Source organism: Aspergillus niger (assembly GCF_000002855.4).
Source record: "Aspergillus niger supercontig An04".
NCBI lineage: Eukaryota > Fungi > Ascomycota > Eurotiomycetes > Eurotiales > Aspergillaceae > Aspergillus > Aspergillus niger.
The window spans coordinates 1,761,025-1,779,101 of NT_166539.1; the positions used below are offsets into that span (position 1 = coordinate 1,761,025).

The window sequence follows — 18,077 nt, forward strand, 5'->3', positions numbered from 1 at the left end:
CAGCCCCGTTCCATATCATCCCAAAAAAGAAAAGAATTACGACTACATTGTACATGAAGATATACAACGAACGAACATCAGCATCACCACACCACATAAATCAGCAGGCAGTCAATAAAAGACGCCCATGATTTCCCCCATCAACCCAATCCACAGTTCGTTCAATGAAGGAAAAGAACAGAACAGAACAGAACAGAGCTCACGCCCGACGGGTACTCTTCTTCATCATCCGGCGGTGCTCCTTCTGCTGCTCACGCTCCAGGTACTTCTTCTGCTCCTCCGCAGACATACCACGCAGGAGACGTTCCCTGTCTTCCTTCTTGACCTTCTCGGCGGCAAGTCTGCGCTCCTCGGCCTTCTCCTCCTCATCCGCACGACGCAGCTTCTTGATCTCTTCCTCGCGAGTGCCCCGCACCTTGCGCATCACTTCAGGCCGGAAGTGGGCGGCGCCAACGAGGCGGTCGGCGAAGCGGAGGAATTGCGTGAATAGAGGCAGGGTGGTGGTGTAGCCTTCTGCGTTGCTGGGGAGAGTGACGGACAGTTCGATGCGCTTGCGGGGGGTGGTTTCCTCGATTCTGGTCACATGGTGTTAATTAGCACGCGTGCTCGGTTTGGGGGATAGATGAAACTGTTTATGAAGGGGGAAACTCACTCCATAGGCTTGTCAACGGGCTGGTCAGTAACAATCAAGTACTTGAAGTCATTGCCGGCCTTCTCAATAGCCTGGGCCAACTCGTTCGTGAGCAAAGCATCCGTGATCTCCGCACTCTCGGTCATGACCGTAACCCAGTTAGGCAACTTGTTGTTATCCCTGGTGAAAGTGATGCTCGCATCATAGCGATCCTGACGGAACTTCCGCATGTAGTTCTTGTGTACAACAGCCCAGATAAATCCATCATAGGTGGAGTTGTTTACTTTCAACGAAGAACGATCATTAGCCGGAAGCGGGACAACGTCCTTCTCCTTTCCGTCGAAGGTGTACGCCGTGGCCTCGTAAGTTTCCGTCGGCGGGGTCCAGCTCTCAAACAAGAAGCCCAGGACAGTCTCCGTCCAGAAAGTGACGGGGTTGTACCGTTTGGGGAGCTTGATGGCCACGTCCACGAATGCCACGTTCTGACGACCGGTCGCGTAGGAAGCGAATTCTTGAGCGGAGCGTTCCTTGAGGAGGGATTCGGGGGCAGGTTGTCCTTCGCTGTTGCTGCTGCTGGGGCCGTCGAAACCCACAACGGCGAACTCGCTTTGCAGGGCGGAGGTGTGGGCTTGCGCCCAGTCGCGCGCCTTGCGGCGGTTCTTGCGCGTGCCCCAGAAGTGGAAGAGGATGATTAGGAGGATGATGGGCATCACGGTCGCTTCTTGCATGAAGTCTCGTGGCGAGGTCCGCTCCCATACCCGATACCATTTGGTGTAGGGGACCGGGGTGACGCCTTGGGTGTTCACGGCTGGGATGGATGAGGACCCGGCGACGAGGGAGGCCGGGGAGGGTTCCGGAGCTTCGACGAAGTCGGCGAAGTCTGCATTGGAGACGGTGATTAGTGAAGTGTTTGTTACGTTGTGCTAGGGTTAAGAGAGCAATTGAAGAGAGTTTGGGGAAGAGTTGGTTTTCCTGGGGTACAAAGGTCGAGGTAAAAGCTGGGGTTTGGGGCGTGCGTGTTGTGAGACTCACCATCGTCAACCTTGGCTGGGTTCGAGGGCTGGGAACCGCCAAAGACGTTCTTGAACAGGCCCGCCATGATGAGGAATGGGGAATTGGACGGACTGGGGAACGGACGGGCGAGGAAACTGGCGACGTGGCGGAGGAAGGAAGAGAAGAGGAGGGAAGCGAACGGGCGTTAGGTTGAGTTAAATGGTTGACGTTCGTCGCAAACCGATCGGAGCCACGGTGGAGCCGACCGCTCAGGCGTCAAACCCCCAAAAGATAAGGAGAACGCTTAGATCGTGGGGATTTCGGAGGATTATGACTATTCCTTATTACGATCATGATTCTGGTTGTGGGAGGATATACTGAAAAAATATACAGTAGCATTGCTCGAAACTCTACGGCAATTCAACAAGGCAAAAACTAAACCCAGATTTGCCAGTCATTCTTTTGACTCCATCGATTGCGTGCTTCCAGCTTCCAGATCCCAAATCAAAGAGAAAACAACAGTAAAGATAAAGTAGTGGACAAAGGAGAGTAGAGTAGAAAATCACAGTCAAAGAGAGTCAGCGAGCGAAGTGGTATCCCTCAGAAACAGATCGCTCACGCAGGTCAAAAAAAATCAAAACACGCCAGATTCTTTTATGAGTACAGTCCAATCAGTGTACAAAATTCTAAAGCCCGCTTGGAAACAATTAAAACACGGTAAAGCACAGTCAGAATTAAATGCAGTGTCGTATCGGTCATGAAACGCTCCAGACTCGCTGGAGCTGGAAGGATTGCTCTGGAATGAGCATCCTAGCCGGGGAGAAAAGAAATGGTGAAGATAAAAGAGTACAAAGACGCCCACCAGGTCGTGCGAGTCACTGACCATACGCCGGGGGGGCATCATCATGGCTGAGACGATCCCAGAACGAACTGCACGAATTGCCGGGAGTCAATTTCTCCTCCCGCATGCGACGAGCAATTTCTCCGGCCAGTCGTTCAACCAGCGCTTGGTCAACGATGCTGGATGTCGGCTTGGCATCGGACAGTGGAAGCGCCTTGGAAGGGAGTTGGCGTGGGGCGCTTGCTTCTTCCTTCTCGCTCTCATGTTGAGCAGCAATGTAGGGGTGTACAGCCACCCGCGGAGTAGCGTTAACATCAACCGCCGAATGGTTGACCGGCTGAGCCGACGACTCTCCGGTCTCACGCAACATTTCAGTCGCAATATCGCGGCGGGGCATCTGCCTGGAAATACTCAAGCGGTGTCGTTCGGGAACCGTAGGAAGGTGGAGTTCACTGTCCGGAGACAACGGGGGAGTCACTGGGTCATCGGTCTGTTCGCTGACCACCGGCAAAGGTGCAGAGCAGATAGACGGTGCGCTGGTAGTCTCCGTATAAGTGCTCTCGCCGCTCACACTGACGGCATCCTCAGTAGTCTTGGGACGACGCAGGTCCACCACGCGCTTCTTCCGCCTGCGAGCATTGGATTTCGAGTGACGACCGGCTCCCAAGCTCAGACCGTAGCTGCTGAAAGTGTGGGTGTTCGTCGAAGACCGAGTCTGTGAGGACACCATGCTGGCTGTATCATGGAAAGACGACATCCCGCCGACTTGGGATTGGGTCCGGGAAAGTACTGGGCTCAGGGGAGACATGACGCCACCCGAAACTTCGCCCGCATCAGAAGGCGAAGTCCATGCGCGGTAAACCACTTCTTGAATAGACGGAGTAAACAGCGATAGCGTTCGCTGGGAGTCCGTAAGTGCGGCCAGACGTAGCAGGTTCTTCTGTGAGAACAAGGAGTGCGTCTCGACCGAGGAATCCAAGGAAAGTGAAGCGATCTCCGATTCATCCAAAGCGTTGCCTTGAGCATCTACAGGATCCTGTGGAGGACTCGCCAAGGGGTCCTGGCCAGGCCCCTCACCTGCGGTGTTGGTGGCACGGTTCGCCATTTCCTCTCCAGCCCGGTATTCTGGAACCCATAATCGGAGAGACAGCCGATGGATGATGGCGGGCAACTCATCCATGAACAAAACGCGAAGCTGGCCTTCTATTTCTCGCTGTAGAAAGTCGCGCACGAAGGGAATCGAATCGAATGTCGATGATACTTTGAGTGATTCAAGGGGGTCATTTCGGAAGACGACTGTAATGCCTTTTTGCTTCGAAAAGACTAATATGACGAAGCCGGAAAGTTTGAAGTCGGAAAGGGTGATTTGAAGAGGAATAGTCAACGGAGTTCTGCAATTCATGGCGATCAGGTCAGCAAGGATGCGCTTGGCTGCGTATTAGGGTAATCCAACAACACATACGCTGCAGCGACCGGTAAGGGAGTCGCAAAGGACGGTCGGGTGAGAAGATAGGTATTGAGCGGATTTGCTTGGACGCGGGTTTTCAGGGTCAGAAAGGCATCGCCCGTATAAGACATCTTAAAGATGCCTCGAAAGCGATCCTCAGCCAAGTCTCCGATTTCCAAGATCTCCAGCTCCGGCGGGATAGAACCGAGATTTAGTTCGGTGACATGGATATCGTCCACGATTATCGGCGGTTTTGGCGATTTATTCAAAGCGGCAGTTAACAGCTCTTGGGCGCGAGTGTAGAAGCTCGCGTCCGCCATTAAAGGCGACCAGTTGAAGTTGAACGCCATCGCGGGTCATTCAATGATGGGTGGGTTTTATTTCAGCGGAGGCGGCGACATGGGGAAAATGGGGGATAATCGACAACAGAACGCAAAGTGAAATCGAGACGTATTTGAGGAATAGACGGAAGGGCGGAAGTAACGCTTCGTCGGAGGTAAAGAGAGAGTCTGTGTGTGAGAGAGTGAGAGAGAAGGAGAGGGGCGAGGAAGGGTTGATGCGCCGATAAGCCGGAATGAAGGGAAAAGATGAAAAGGGCGGCGGATGGAAAGAAAAAAGAAGGCGAGGAATCCCGAGCGTCCGGCCAGTCAGTTTTACGGTTTTGATGGTTACGGCGCTGCGCTTTACAGTAGTGGTGTTGCGCTCGCGTGATCTACGCGGCGGCTCAGTCGGGTTCTTGCTTCGTGGATATTCAGCTAAACTAGGAGACAATAACTTATTCAAAAGCTGTCTGTTACTTGTATATACTACGACAAGTCCAATTTCAGCTGTCAGCCAGGATACAGGTTTACTGGGATGAGTCTTTGTGAGGATAGAAATTGGAAAATTTTCCCAAGCGGCAGGAATAACGTCACCGCACAACGGTAGGTAATCGTGGTAACGCACTAGTAACCCGCTGCACCGGCAAAATTACAATAGCAGAGAGAGCAGCAGAGCAAAAGCCCTCCTTTTGACTCAAGACTGTGTAGTTGCTTACTTCCGATCTCCTCCGACTGCAAGCCGGCCACCAAAACTAGTTAACTGATTGTCGCGCGTCATGAGGGCACCGATCGTCATGCTCCCCAGGCAGGAATTATTATGGGTCTCATGCCATTCATCCTTCTACCCGTCAAGGTACATTCATTTCTTCTAGACTATAATCTTCGCATCTCAAACACTCCTTTGTATCATTCTTCCCGTCCAGGCCGCCATCCTCGCAATTTCACTGTCAGGCCCGTGCTGGACTGACGGGCCAGAAGCAGTGGAATCCTGTGCCGATCCACCCGTCCCTTTTCCACCTCCATACTCTATTTACGGAGTACGGGGTACATCTCCGGAGTCGTCCATGCCTCTCCTATGACTCCTGTCTGATTAACGAGTCTTAAAATCTAGGTATATGCATGTCAATAACCCCCCATAGTCTACCAGGAAGGTAATCGTTAGTCTGCTACCTCTTTGGGAGCCAAACATTGCGCTAGATATTCCCAATCTGGCAGGTGACTTGCCGCGAAAAGTCTCTGGCAGGTCAACCCACGGAAAGCCTCCGATACACGAGCTTGCCGAGGCCTTCCTTTCATCCCGGCCATTCCAGCTCGGAACCTTACCATCACCACTCAGACCCCTTCAATAATAATCACAGGTCAAGTTCATGTTGTCCCTCTACTCGGAGATTTTAGTTCTGGAGCTGTGGCTTCCTAGCTTGATCTCCCTTGGGCTTTGTACTACCAACCGAGAGCTCGGTATCATAGAATTTTGATTTTAAAACTATATCTCATGAATACATATGAATACATTAATGTCTTTTGAGGCTGACGTAGAGAAAGACCATGGCAAAATTGTTTGATGCGATGAGACATTACAACGAAACACTGAATACTATTTATCAACAGAAAGCTACCTGAGCAATACTAGAGATTGACTAACCCTCTAAGCTTCCTTTCCTACAGAGTATGAGCATCCAACATGGCAATGACGATCTACTTACATAAGCAACACCTACCCCAGCAACCAAGCCACTATCTCGAATTAGGAAAGGTATCAATAGCCCCGGTAAGCATCAGTGGCCTCCACTGAATCTCGCCGCAGCTGCTGCTCTCCTCAATCTTGGGCACATTCTTCAATACACACGGGCGCTAGGCTCATTGAGCCACTAGGAGCAACTCTATCAGGATCGCTCTACCCTCACATTACAACATCACCATGCTATCCCCGTCCTCGCCTGTTGTCGCGGCCGACAACACAACCCCTGGACAATGGAATTCGAGACCAGCCACCAGAACACGCACATGCGCACAGAGAAAGGTGTACGGAAAACGAAGAGCGGATGCGCCCAGAGCAGTGTTTGAGCAGCGAAGTCCAGCCAAAGATCTGGAAAAGCAAGCAAAAAAGGCTGTTCAGGGTGCTGTGGAGGGCCTTCGAGAGAAGTTGGCTGAGGTTACGATAGAGGAGCCTGCGTTTCAAGAGCCAGAACCCGAGAAGCCTCAGGAAAAGGAAGCGAAGGTGGAAGAAGATGACGAAGAGGATATTCAACCTGATGAGACTGAACAAGAGGCACCTATGCCAGAAGCGACACCCACCCTTGTATCCGAACCGCAAGACGAGCCATCCCCATCGGAACAATTATCACCAGACCGCAGCCCTAAAGAAAGCACGAAATATGAAACAATGGTCGAAGTGAGGATTAGCCCGAAGGTGTCGGTTGAAAGACCTCGGAGACGCAAGCAAGCTACCGAAGGAACCACGGAGAGCGGACGGCGATCAGCAAGAAAGGATAAGCCAGCACCGCGACTATCATCCGGTTGCATCACAGATGAGAAGGCAAATGCCTACGTTCGACCAATTCTGAACGAAGCGTTATCCCCGGTCGCCGCTCAGAGCGTACAAAAGTTTGGATCATGGGCGGCTCGTGCGGGCAACTTGTTGGAAGTGGTGAAGATCGCAGAGGGTTCGTATGGAGAAGTCTATAAACTACGGCTGCGGGAGGAGCTGTGCAAAAAGGAAATGTCCAAATCCAAGCTTGCGCGCCTAAAGGCCTACGGTGATGGTGTGTTCAAGGTGGTCCCTCTGCGCGCTCAGAGCGGCCCTGGTTCGAAGAAGTTTACTAGCGTGGAGGAAATTGTCTCCGAAGTGAAGATGCTTAAGTATCTGGATCCAATCCCTGGGTTTGCTCGCTTTCGGGAGATCCACGTTGTTCAGGGTCGCTTCCCGGAAAACTTCCAGACGGCGTGGGACTACTACAAGAAGACCAAGGACGACTGTCTGAATCCGAATCCGTCTAGTAAACGGGCGTACCCCGACTCACAACTCTGGGCAATCATTGAGATGGACGATGCTGGGTGCGAGCTGGAAAAGTTCTCTTGGTCATCAATCTTCCAGATCTACGACATCTTCTGGGGAGTCGCAATGGCCCTTGCACGGGCGGAGGAATATGCATTGTTCGAGGTTCGCACCTGCCCCCCTCTCTCCAGGATACCAAGACACCCTTACTAACATCACATCAGCATCGAGATCTCCACCTTGGTAACGTCTGCATACGAAGCACGCGCCCCGAAGGCCGCATGGATCCACCAACCGACCACGAAATCATCAGCCAGTCATTCACGAGTGGCTTTGGACTCAGCACCCTAGAAACCACCATCATCGACTACTCCCTCTCCCGCGCGGAGTTACGCATGAGCGAAGAAACAGAGCTCGTCGAAGTCGCCTCTTCGGATCTGGACAAGAAACAAATCTTCGACGCCATCGGTCGTGACGAAGACGAGATCATGCTACGGAACACCTACAGATAGTACGTACCAATATCTCCAAAAGTCCCAAGCCCCCTCTTCCTTTTCCGCAGCGTATCCAGCAGCCAAACTAACAACAACCCACAGCATGCGCGCCGAAGTCTACCACGGCGAACCTCTCAGAACCGAAAAGTCTCCCGATATCCCGGGCATCTGGGCCGAGTACGCCCCACGAACCAACCTCGTCTGGCTCGTATTCCTGCTCAAGTCCCTACTCAAAAACAGAAAGAGCGAGCCAGCAGCTACGGCACCGGCGACACCTGCTCGACAACCTCTTGCGCCATGCTCGCCTAATAGGGGCTTGAAGAAGCAGGTAGCGAGATCTCCGCTGGAGAAAATAAAGCAACAGCAGCAGCTGGAACACAAACCGAGAGTTACGGCTGCGACGCAGGAATATATTTCTCAATTGAAGAAGACGTTGGAGGATCGATTACAGGGTGTTCTGGAGTTGCTGGATTTGGAAAGTGGGCATGAAGATATGTGTTGTGCGGCGGATTTGGTGGCGTATGCGATTGATACGCAGTGGTTGGATGAGAAGGATTTCTTTTGATCATTGTGCTGTATACCATTGCATTGAGGGTGTTAGGTTCGGAGTGGTGGTGATATTTATTTGCATCATGGCATAGACAAATGGTTGGGGCGTTTCAGGGAATCGGTTATACTACAGGATATATATATTGACTACTATATCTAATACACTGTTTACACACTTCAACCAACGGAAACGAAGCAGTAGTACCTTCACTCATAGAGTGTGACTCGCATACAAAACGCATAACATTCTACACTTACTGCACCACGGCACTCCCCCATGATCGGCACACTAATATCTAACGGTACCAAAAATCCATCGGCTCCCCCAAGCAATCCGCCACGGTCGTAGCTAAACAAACCAACCATTAGCACCACCGTCTACTCACAACACATCCCAAGTAAAAGTCAAGGAGGGGTAAACCTACCAATCAACCCCCTCCTCCTACTCTCCTCCAACATAACCCTAGTCAAAGTCCAAACCGTCTGCGCATGCGTATCATGTGCCAACACCACCGTCCCGCCCGCCTGCACCCCCTCCACAAACTTCCTTCACACTCTCCCCTATTAACTGAGGCGTATTATTCTCAAAGTCCTTTGTGTCTACACTTGCCCCAATAACATGGTATTCCAAGTCCGTCATCAATGCGAGGATTCTTCCGTCCACAGCTAGGAAGGGCGGGCGCATATAGGTGGGGACTCGACCGATGAAGGTCCGGAATAAGGACTCGAGGGTGTTCATCTCGTTAATTATGGTGGGGTTGTCGAGGGTAGGGAGGAAGGAGTGGCCAAATCTAGTGATGAATATATATCAGGGTATTTGGTTCGAGGGGTTCGGTTTCATGGAGATAGTAGCGAGACTGGGGAGACTTACGTGTGAGAGGCTATTTGGTGCCCTTCAGTGTAGATGCGTTGTAGGATGGGAGCACTCTCCTGTAGTCGGTAGCCGTTCACGAAGAAGGTTGAGCGTGCCCCGTATTCGCTGAGGAGGTCCAGAAGGGCTGGGGTGAAGGTTGAGGGGCCGTCGTCGAAGGTTAGGGCGATGGTGTTGGGGACGGTGCAGTGGGTGATTAGCATGCCGTAGGGGACGGCTGAGGAGTGGGAGGTTTCGTTGATGGGGTGGCTGTAGCAGGTTGGAAGCAGGGAGAGGATGGTGAGGATGAGGGTGATTGCTAGGAGCTTGGTCATGGTGTATGAATAGTGTAATGATAGATGACGTTGGTTATGAATATAGGGAGGGATTGGGGGTAGGGAATAGAAGTAGGACTGAGGGATGGTTTGCTTCTAGGGATCATGTTGCGTGATTTAACTTGCTAGAAGTACAGTATTTGGAAAGAGTAGATGTCGTGCTTGCTGGAGGAAAGACCAGAAAAGTATCGGAGATGGGAAGGTGTGGCATCTCCTTTCCTCCATTGGTATATTTCATTGCTGAGTCTATAGAATAGAAAGTATATGAATATGCCGTAGCTTCGATATTAGCTTCTCTATCGATTATGAACATGGGGATGAGGTAGTGAGTCAGATACAATATATCCTGGAACGCTATACCAGCCAGTGCAGTTTATGATATTCGACTCCACTGCCTTTCGCCCCGATAAGCTTGTAAGATGCAACCCCATTGACGTCAGCTGCACAGGCGCATTGAATCTCGCCATCGCATTCATTTATCAATCCATCACTTCGGTGCAGTGCCTACATGCTACCGGAGCATCCTTAGCATGGATTGAGGTGAGTGATGATAATGGTGATGATGATGATGCTCTGAACAGGTCTATTGAAAATATTCATCTGATGTTGCGCTAACTTACAAACCATCTAACCATCTAGTCTAACAGATGCAAAGCGAAATAACCCAGCCAACGCCAGGTCGCAAATTACAACTTGCCATAAACCTTCACCCTCTCCTCAACGGGCTTCTTCGGCTTCTCCTGACCCTCTACTTCGGGACTACCGAACACCAGTTGAGAGATGAGCCGCCAGTCAGTAGGAATATCCCACTGCTTGGCCACAGCGGAATCAATAAGCGGGTTATAATGCTGCAAGTTGGCACCGAAGCCAAGGGATTCAAGACCAATCCACACTGCATTCATTAGCATTGCCATCTCATGTCAAAGTAAAACGGGACCAAAGACATACAGAAGTACTGATGCATGGCATTGGTATGATGCGCCCAAGGCTCAAACTGGTCCTTGTAGGCAGGGAACTTCTCTTGGAAAGGCTTGATGTGCTCGGGGTCTTCATAGAAGAGGATCTAGGTACTCATTTAGCACAACATCCCGACATATACCCAATCAATTGAAATGATGACTTACGGTTCCCATCCCATTCTTCATACCCTGCAGCTTCGGCTGCGTCTGATTCTTCCACGTCTCCTCAGGCAGAGTTCCCTCCTTAACGCGGGCCTGGAACAAGTCCATAGTGATATCCCAAAGGCGCTCATGCTCCTTATGCAGCAGAACAATCAACCTCGTCGACTGAGTATTAAAAGCACTGGGGACATTCAAAATAGCCTGATTGACGAGCTCCTCGATCTTCGAGTCCGGCACGGGACTATTCCTCCCGAGCTTGTAGATGGAATGGCGACCCCTGGCCAATTCCACGAGCGCATCAGAGCTAGGCATTTGAGAAGGCATCTTCACTGATCCAGTGGACGAGAAAGGTCTAATCGCAGAAGCAGTAGTAGTCACCAAAGGCGAAGGCGTATTAACAGCAACGTTGCTCCGTAATCCAAACAATGAAGAAGAGGAAGGGAAAACCCGACGAGCAAGAACCCGGGGGACAGCCATGATATTTGTATGCGTTGTAGCAACGAGATTGATATTTTCGGTGAAGACCAATAAAGCAAGCCCCGCCAAACAAATTCCGATCAGCCCAAGGAGATGTAACCGCATGATCAACAACACCTTTCTCCTTCTCAGTTAAAAGCATCCGCGGAAGAAGAGGCCAGGGCGGCGCGGAATTACGGATGAAACGCTTATTAATGGGGGCGATTTTCGCCTTCCAGACACATGTACTTGGTTATTTGGACTGGACTGTTCTGGTTACTCTGTTCAGGGCAAAGACTTCCTCCGCGCTGGGAAAACTTGATGTCAATTGTGGGGTTCTATTACTTTGATTATTGCATTGACTTCGGAATAGTCTTCTCCTTCTCCTTCTCTAGGCTTCGAGGTCGGTCGGTGAATTGGCCTCCGTTCGGGGTATTCGGTCGGGTATGCCGATGCTTGGGGCGAGTGGGGTGACGTCATTGCTTGGTGGGATAGTCACCGTGTTGTTAATAGAAGAAAGAATCATAAAGTATACTCAAATGACAGACATTACTATGAGGTAGATTATAGTCCGTGTAAGTGTATACATTATGCAATAAAACCATAGAGTAATAGGTGAATCCCTAGTGTACACATCAAGCAAGAACCACAACCGAAATCGAGAATGAGGAAAAAAAAAAAAGGATGCATCAAATTTGTAGCAAGACGTATCACTGACCCTCCCTGCCCCGATGAATATGCGAGAGATGCAATAGTGAATGGAAATTGCCAATCGAACATTAATAGGTAAGTAAAGACATGATATCAAAAGCACGATGAAACGAAAAAAGAAAAGGCCGTCGTCAATCATTACCGTGCAACTTCCATAAGTAATGGGCCGCCTGGTGCATGTCTCAATAGGGTGCTGTGAACCCCCAACTGTCGCAGCTGCTATTGCAGGTTGTAGCTGTAAGACGCAGAAAACAGTTCAGGACAAGTCATTATGGGACCCTATATCGAGGACTGTGAATGCGCCCGTGGACTCTGCTGAGCACACTCGCTTTCCGATACGTTGTTCTTGGCCCCTGCGTACCAGTCCTCCACAATCAATTGGTGCTCCAGGTCGAGCCAGTACTTGGCTTTCCCGCCAGCCCCGGTCTTGAGGTCCAAATCCCCCAGCCTGATCTCCACACGGCCGGAATCGTCGCGTGGCATCTATGCTGATGTTAGCGGACACGTGGCGCGCTGGCGAAAGTTATTTATGTACGTACCCTTATGAACATTGTACAGTCTCGCAGTGTCATCGCAAGCGACTTATCTCGCGAACTTGGCGGAGGACCGTAAAGCCCCACATCCTGTAAGGCTTTCTGATGTGTCAGGAGCCTCTGCAGCGTTCCATTTCGATAAAGTACCTTTGCCAGCCGTGCCTGGTCTTTGCATCCCTTGACAAATTGGGCCGCACGGAGGACATTGTCGAACCTGTCAGATACCAGGTCGAGTGGGCAAAAGGATTGTTCCTCCGCCAATCCTTTTCTGCGCGCTTTTTGGTTCTTCATATCGCGGAGTGCGCAAGTTCGGCATCTCCGGGAGTTAGGTGGTGCAGAGGGAGATTGTATTAGCCATTTAGGTTTCAACTCTGAGAGCGTCGTCCCAGGAATGCTGAATGTAGTCATGTCTGTTATGAGTAGCCCAAACGGCTCCGCCGTAGAGAGGTACACCCCTTGGCGCCGTTTTGGACGTTGGCCGTTTCGCTCTGCTGCCTGTAGCTGTTCATTACACCCCTGAACAAGCCCTCTGGGGAGGTAAACGAGCTCCTGATCAACTAGCTCTTCTGGTTTGAAAAGAGGACGAATGCATCTATCAAAATTGCGTGCAATCTCCTGATAGGAGATCCCTGCGCTCGTATTCTTCCGGAGTCGGAGCAATTTACCCTTGAACATGGAAGGCACCTGGAGCGTGCCCATTGAACTAGGCAGTGAGTTGGAAACAGTCACAGGGAGGTCATTTCTTCGATCAACGTCCATCTCTGCCGGAGAGAGGATTCGATAGATAACATTGGCGCCGCCTTCCGCGAGGTAAACGAGCCGAGCTCCTACTGGGAGCTCTAGTAGATTGGGCTTTGTCATTGGTCAGGTAAGTGGAAGACGAACAATGACGATGGTTGTCGACTGAGAAAAAAACCATGACAAATGCCACAGGCAGATGTCCTCAAGAATGCCTACAGCCCTGGTTAATATAGTAGCAAGCGTTCTAGCTCCGTGGTATGCGCGCAACGTGATGTATATAGTCACGTGGGCTGATTTAGTCCCGCAGGGAAAAAGTCCGAGGCGCAGCAGGCAAGAATTCAGTGTGCAGTTGAAAAGGGAACATGCAGCCTCTTCATGTACGCAGATGCAAATCACTTAAAATGGACACTGGGTCTTCCAGGGGGATGGATAAGCGTCCAGCGCAGCGCGAGCGTGAACGTGGAGAGAGGGGAGTAGCTGATCTAAATACTAGTTCAAAAGTCGGGCGAATCTTGTCTCTTCAGCTGTCTCTCTTTCACTCCGGCATTCACGCTTTTTTGCAAGTACGGAGCCTCGTTATAATCGGCCAATTGGCTTTCAGCGGAAGGGAGAATAAGTTGCTCGACCAGATTAAACGGGCTGTGCCCACTCTTCTCAGGTGATCGATCTTTAGAATTAAGGTCTATTCATTCACCCGCACGGCGAGTGATGAGCTCAGGGATTCTGGAGGGAAATCCTCCAACCCGATTGCGTCTAGTGGCAATACTCGCTAGATCTGGAAGGGCGAGCCTTGTGCAGGGATCAGGTCGTCGCAGCCCCGTGGCGCTTGGCCGTGCGAGCCTTAGGCGGATTGCATGCCAATCATATCACGGCGCGCAGATTAATCTCGAAAGGCCTGAGTATTGTCACCACACCGCGCATCTAACGCTTCAAGCGACACGAGCAGCTAGCCAATACTGCGACAAGATAAGTAAGACTTCGTAAATGGGAAAGTAACGAGTAGTGGTTACCCTCCGAAGCGAAGTCTGGGTGAGCGCTTAAACGCAAGGCGTCGGGCACACAGACGTCGACAGAGCCCGGGTCCTGGACGCTGCACAGCGACGAGAAGAGGCGGTCAGAAACGTGGACAGCTGAGCAGACGCTGGTTGGAGGTTGACTGTAAGGAGTACAAGGAAGAGTTGACTGGACGTCACGGAATATGCTAAATCATGCGAGCGATACTGCCGTAGTCGCTAGTGAACTATCGGGACGAACTAACGAAGCGCACTGGAAGACAAAACGGTCGGACCAGCAGGGCTGCGTCAAACCCGGTCGGACGGGCTGCTCAGAGGAAGGGTTCGCCGATTGAATGGAGCGAAAGTGGCCTCAGTCGGGATTATAATTGATCAAGGAGGGTGAGAGAAGCCAGTGAGGATAGAAGATTAGCCACGAGACGAGAGATGTCGATAAATCTAGGTTGGTTAATGCGAATTTGGTTCCAGAGGGGCGGACCGAATAATTGCAGATGACAGACGACCCAAGCAAGGGCCCAGTGCGGTTTGGCGATTTGAAGGCGTTCTTCCTTCCCGTTTATCCTGCCAGAGCCTCGAGCACCTCCTTTGTCTTCTCTGCAGGCCATTGTTGGCCATATGTCCTCTTGTAAGTTGTGTTCCCCTCTCATAAGAACAGAGTGGGACGACTATTGATTTCCCTTCTTGAAAAACAGAAAAAAAAGAGCAAGGAATAAAAAGAGGGTCACCAGAGGAAAATCGGACAAACGATTCGCTAGTAAAACTAGCATCTGCCCCAGGATCGTTAGATCCAGATCCATCTTCCCACACCCACAGCAGTAGTCTAGTAGATAGTGAGTCTAAGGGCATCCTCGGCCGTCGGCCCAAATTTAGTACAAATCGGCCATGATGCTGCTGGGGGCGCTGGAATCCGGGGAAGGAGGGAAAGAAAAAAAAAAAGCAAACCTGCATCGAAGGAGCACTAATTCCTCCCGGTCGGGGTTTGCCATGGTAAAGTTGGCTTCAGATATGAGACCTCACAAACCGATCCACAGCAACCCATTGTGCTCAAGATACATCTTCCATCTTGGTTCTGGAGTGATGTGTTGTCCGCGGAAACGTACAGATCTTCGACGGTGGAGTTGTCTGGGAGTAGTCCACTTCTTGCCTATCTGACCAACTTCCTCAGAGAGCGGTTGGGATTATATTCCACCATAGAGAAGCGAGGAACGAACAATTCCGATGATTATAAGCTAACAGCCAATGCGCATCTCATGATAGAGTGGCGTAATGGCAATCCGCACTGCCTGAAGTCACGGTTGCCCCTCCGTGCGCCGTTAAGGCCCCGCGCTTGGGATGAACTCCTCATTCTGCCCGCCAAAGTGGCTGGCTGCTCCCACTTGTCAATCCATTCCATCCTCCAGTAAAAATAACCCTCGCGCAATCAGATCCCAATTCTATTTGGATTAGTTTCGACAAACTAACTTACTATCCTACTCCAATCTGATTCTGCATAACAAAAATGGCCGAGACATCCTCATCCATCCCGACTCCCCCGCACTGCACCGCCGATTTCTGCTTGATCCCAGTGGGTGATTTCATTTCCTATCCAGTTCCCCCCAACTCTACCTACCTTGCACTTAGTTATTCGCCTCATGCTGCCTGACTATCTCCACATCGTACCCATGCCATGGCTACTACTTATCTATCCATGCAATCACTACCCAGTTCGGTCTGCATGTCATCAGACCGAGGGGGTGAAAGTGACGTGACACATTCATTCATTCATTCCCATCTTGTCCAGCATCAAGCAATCAATCAAGCAGTCATCCCACATGCGTGGATGCACCAGGATCATGACCCCACGAAGCAAACCTTTGGCCATGTCCTATTTTGATTCCCTGAACTCAGCTAAGAACTTACGCTACTGGCGATAATAGATCGGCACATCATCTCCCTCCGTGTCCGCCCAAATAGCCGATGTTCAGCGCCTTATTGAGAAATCTGGCCTGAAATACGTCATGCATTCAGCTGGGACCACGCTCGGTATGTATACCGCTATTGGATTTATCCTCCGATAGCCAATATTATTGATGTGCGCGTGCGCATATGTATGTTTATTGGCTGACGTCTATCATAGAGGGTCCTTGGGATAGAGTTCATCAGGTTATTGGTCAAGCGCATACGATTCTTCATCAGCAGGGTATTGTGAGGATTCAAACAGATATTCGCGTTGGCTCGAGGTGTGTAATTGCTTTTCTTGTTGGCTTGTTGGCTTGCTTCTGTTGTTTTCTTGGTTTGATGTTGTGGTGGGGGGCTTGGAGACTGTTGTTATCTACTTGCTTGGGTGGGCGGTGGTTACACAAGCTAACTATTCTTGCTTACAGAACCGATAAGGAACAGTCCTTTGAGGACAAGGTGAACAAGGTCCGTGAGTTGTTGAAAAACGACTAAGCAGATACTACAAGGGTATGTGCGTGGTACTCGATTGAGTGGAAACGCTCCAGCAGTTGCACCTTTCTTTATATGCTATCGCTTATGGACATGGTATAACGATCATATCAGTTAGATACACTGTGCAACATATGATAATCATCCGAACGCCAACCTGGTACCCTTATTTATAGCAAAAGGAATGTCGTGAGGCTCGTCCAAACCTTAAAAACCAGCGCTGATGTTGCAACTGTAAATATGTGGAATAGATGCAAATGACAATGTACTAAATAGGCTAGTAAATTCAAAATGAAGGGAGAAAGGACGGTGAAGACACCACAAAGTATGAGGTCTCAGCGGTCAGCTTAAACTGCAATACCGCCGCCCAGCAGACTTCCCCAATCTCCACCAGCCCAGATCCACTCGCCCATGCTGGGATTCGCCCCATCTTTGGCTTTTTGGACGACTTCGACCAGGCCCTTGAAAACGTTGGAGTACGTGGAGGCCGAGCTTGTGACGCTGACAGAAGTCAGGTTCTTCCGTCCAGTAGCGTTGGTGACATTGTTTAGACTGTCCACGGTATCGATGGCGGGACCCTTGTCGAAGAAGTCGACCAGAATGAAAGTAGGCTGGCGGCCATTGTACTCCTTCTTGCATTTCGTTGCTGTGTCTCCAAGGTTTCCTGTTCCTCCGGAGGCCGCATTGGTGGTAGAAATGTAGCTGACGTTGGGGTACTCGATGTCCAATGTCTCTTGGTAAAGGAAGTGGTTCATGAATGGGAGGCGGTTGGAAGACAGGGCGGTGGAAAGCTCGTTCTGGAGGCTCGTGGGACGATCGGGCTCGCAGGAGAAGTTGGAGGCGGAGGTCACATCGTAGTTGTTCTCCCAGATAAAAGTGAACTCGTCCATCAGATACGGTGCTACAGTGTTGCTTGAAGCGTCCAAAGAGGCCACGAAAGTCATCAACCGGGTACCATTATTGATCAGTTCCTGCAATGTTGGCCACGAGCTCGGTGCGGAGGTTTGCGAGGTAGGAGTGTAGGTGTAGTTGGTGAGATTGGCCGTTTCGAATTGCGAGTGCAGATCAGAAGCTGTTGCGTCGTCTGAGTTGACCAGCAAAACAGTCACAACTGAGATTTGACAGAATATATTAGTTTTCAGTTCGTCTGGGAATAATTGCAGTCTGTCACCAACGTACCATCATTGGGGTTGGAGTCCAACCAGCTTTTGATATCTGACAGCCATGTACTCAACAGTCCTGCATCTAGATAATCGCAACTAGAGTGACATAGACGCCACTGTGAATTCGACTTATGGACTTGAGCTGTGACGAGACGGACACCAGCGTCAAGCTGGAGCGTAGTATTGTAGTATCTGTGACGTGGTCAACAAACCGCATTGACGTTCTGCTTTCCCAATCCAACTCACTGGTCTCCAAAGGTAGAGTAATCTGTCGAGGCATCTCGTAGAAACGGACTGTCGTGTGCACCCAGATGAGTGATTTCTCCGTATGACTTGGAACACAAGTCTGGGGAGTTGTTGCATGCAGTGGATCGCGGCCGTACAGCCTTCGCCGCTGCGAAGGGAAGGAGCGCTAGAACTCCCAGTCCTAGCATGCTGATTGCGCGTTCTGGTTGGG

The 18,077-nt window shown here is 50.7% G+C and overlaps 9 protein-coding genes across 9 annotated transcripts; 3 read left to right on the top strand and 6 right to left on the bottom strand.

Annotated features, from left to right (window-relative positions):
- Positions 1-199: 199 nt before the first annotated feature.
- An04g07080 (uncharacterized protein) lies at positions 200-1,730 on the bottom strand (the record flags this gene model as incomplete). The annotated part of the gene is made up of 3 exons (XM_001402032.1): positions 200-575; positions 653-1,511; positions 1,664-1,730. The coding sequence occupies 3 exons, from the start codon at positions 1,728-1,730 to the stop codon at positions 200-202; spliced, it is 1,302 nt and encodes a 433-aa protein (XP_001402069.1).
- Positions 1,731-2,499: 769 nt separating this feature from the next.
- An04g07090 (uncharacterized protein) lies at positions 2,500-4,232 on the bottom strand (the record flags this gene model as incomplete). Its single annotated transcript, XM_001402033.3, has 2 exons — positions 2,500-3,856; positions 3,928-4,232. 2 exons carry the CDS (start codon positions 4,230-4,232, stop codon positions 2,500-2,502), a joined length of 1,662 nt encoding a protein of 553 aa, XP_001402070.3.
- Positions 4,233-6,150: 1,918 nt separating this feature from the next.
- Positions 6,151-8,286, top strand: An04g07100 (uncharacterized protein; the record flags this gene model as incomplete). The annotated part of the gene is made up of 3 exons (XM_059747627.1): positions 6,151-7,392; positions 7,452-7,738; positions 7,824-8,286. The coding sequence occupies 3 exons, from the start codon at positions 6,151-6,153 to the stop codon at positions 8,284-8,286; spliced, it is 1,992 nt and encodes a 663-aa protein (XP_059603641.1).
- A 390-nt stretch (positions 8,287-8,676) lies between these two features.
- Positions 8,677-9,455, bottom strand: An04g07110 (uncharacterized protein; the record flags this gene model as incomplete). The annotated part of the gene is given in 2 exon segments (XM_001402035.3): positions 8,677-9,061; positions 9,142-9,455. Coding segments are annotated over 2 exon segments (699 nt in total), but the record flags the coding sequence as incomplete, so codon positions are not given.
- A 686-nt stretch (positions 9,456-10,141) lies between these two features.
- On the bottom strand, positions 10,142-11,158 carry An04g07120 (uncharacterized protein; the record flags this gene model as incomplete). Its single annotated transcript, XM_001402036.3, has 3 exons — positions 10,142-10,347; positions 10,404-10,518; positions 10,580-11,158. The coding sequence occupies 3 exons, from the start codon at positions 11,156-11,158 to the stop codon at positions 10,142-10,144; spliced, it is 900 nt and encodes a 299-aa protein (XP_001402073.3).
- Positions 11,159-12,022: 864 nt separating this feature from the next.
- On the bottom strand, positions 12,023-13,035 carry An04g07130 (uncharacterized protein; the record flags this gene model as incomplete). Its single annotated transcript, XM_059747628.1, has 2 exons — positions 12,023-12,226; positions 12,283-13,035. 2 exons carry the CDS (start codon positions 13,033-13,035, stop codon positions 12,023-12,025), a joined length of 957 nt encoding a protein of 318 aa, XP_059603642.1.
- A 165-nt stretch (positions 13,036-13,200) lies between these two features.
- Positions 13,201-15,433, top strand: An04g07140 (hypothetical protein; the record flags this gene model as incomplete). The annotated part of the gene is made up of 8 exons (XM_059747629.1): positions 13,201-13,240; positions 13,325-13,490; positions 13,589-13,675; positions 13,731-13,997; positions 14,081-14,205; positions 14,312-14,411; positions 14,570-14,655; positions 15,024-15,433. 8 exons carry the CDS (start codon positions 13,201-13,203, stop codon positions 15,431-15,433), a joined length of 1,281 nt encoding a protein of 426 aa, XP_059603643.1.
- Positions 15,434-15,528: 95 nt separating this feature from the next.
- Positions 15,529-16,575, top strand: An04g07150 (uncharacterized protein; the record flags this gene model as incomplete). Its single annotated transcript, XM_001402039.3, has 5 exons — positions 15,529-15,594; positions 15,947-16,052; positions 16,147-16,249; positions 16,394-16,433; positions 16,465-16,575. The coding sequence occupies 5 exons, from the start codon at positions 15,529-15,531 to the stop codon at positions 16,573-16,575; spliced, it is 426 nt and encodes a 141-aa protein (XP_001402076.3).
- A 229-nt stretch (positions 16,576-16,804) lies between these two features.
- Positions 16,805-18,054, bottom strand: An04g07160 (uncharacterized protein; the record flags this gene model as incomplete). The annotated part of the gene is made up of 3 exons (XM_001402040.3): positions 16,805-17,568; positions 17,637-17,812; positions 17,867-18,054. The coding sequence occupies 3 exons, from the start codon at positions 18,052-18,054 to the stop codon at positions 16,805-16,807; spliced, it is 1,128 nt and encodes a 375-aa protein (XP_001402077.1).
- Between the last annotated feature and the right edge of the window lie 23 nt (positions 18,055-18,077).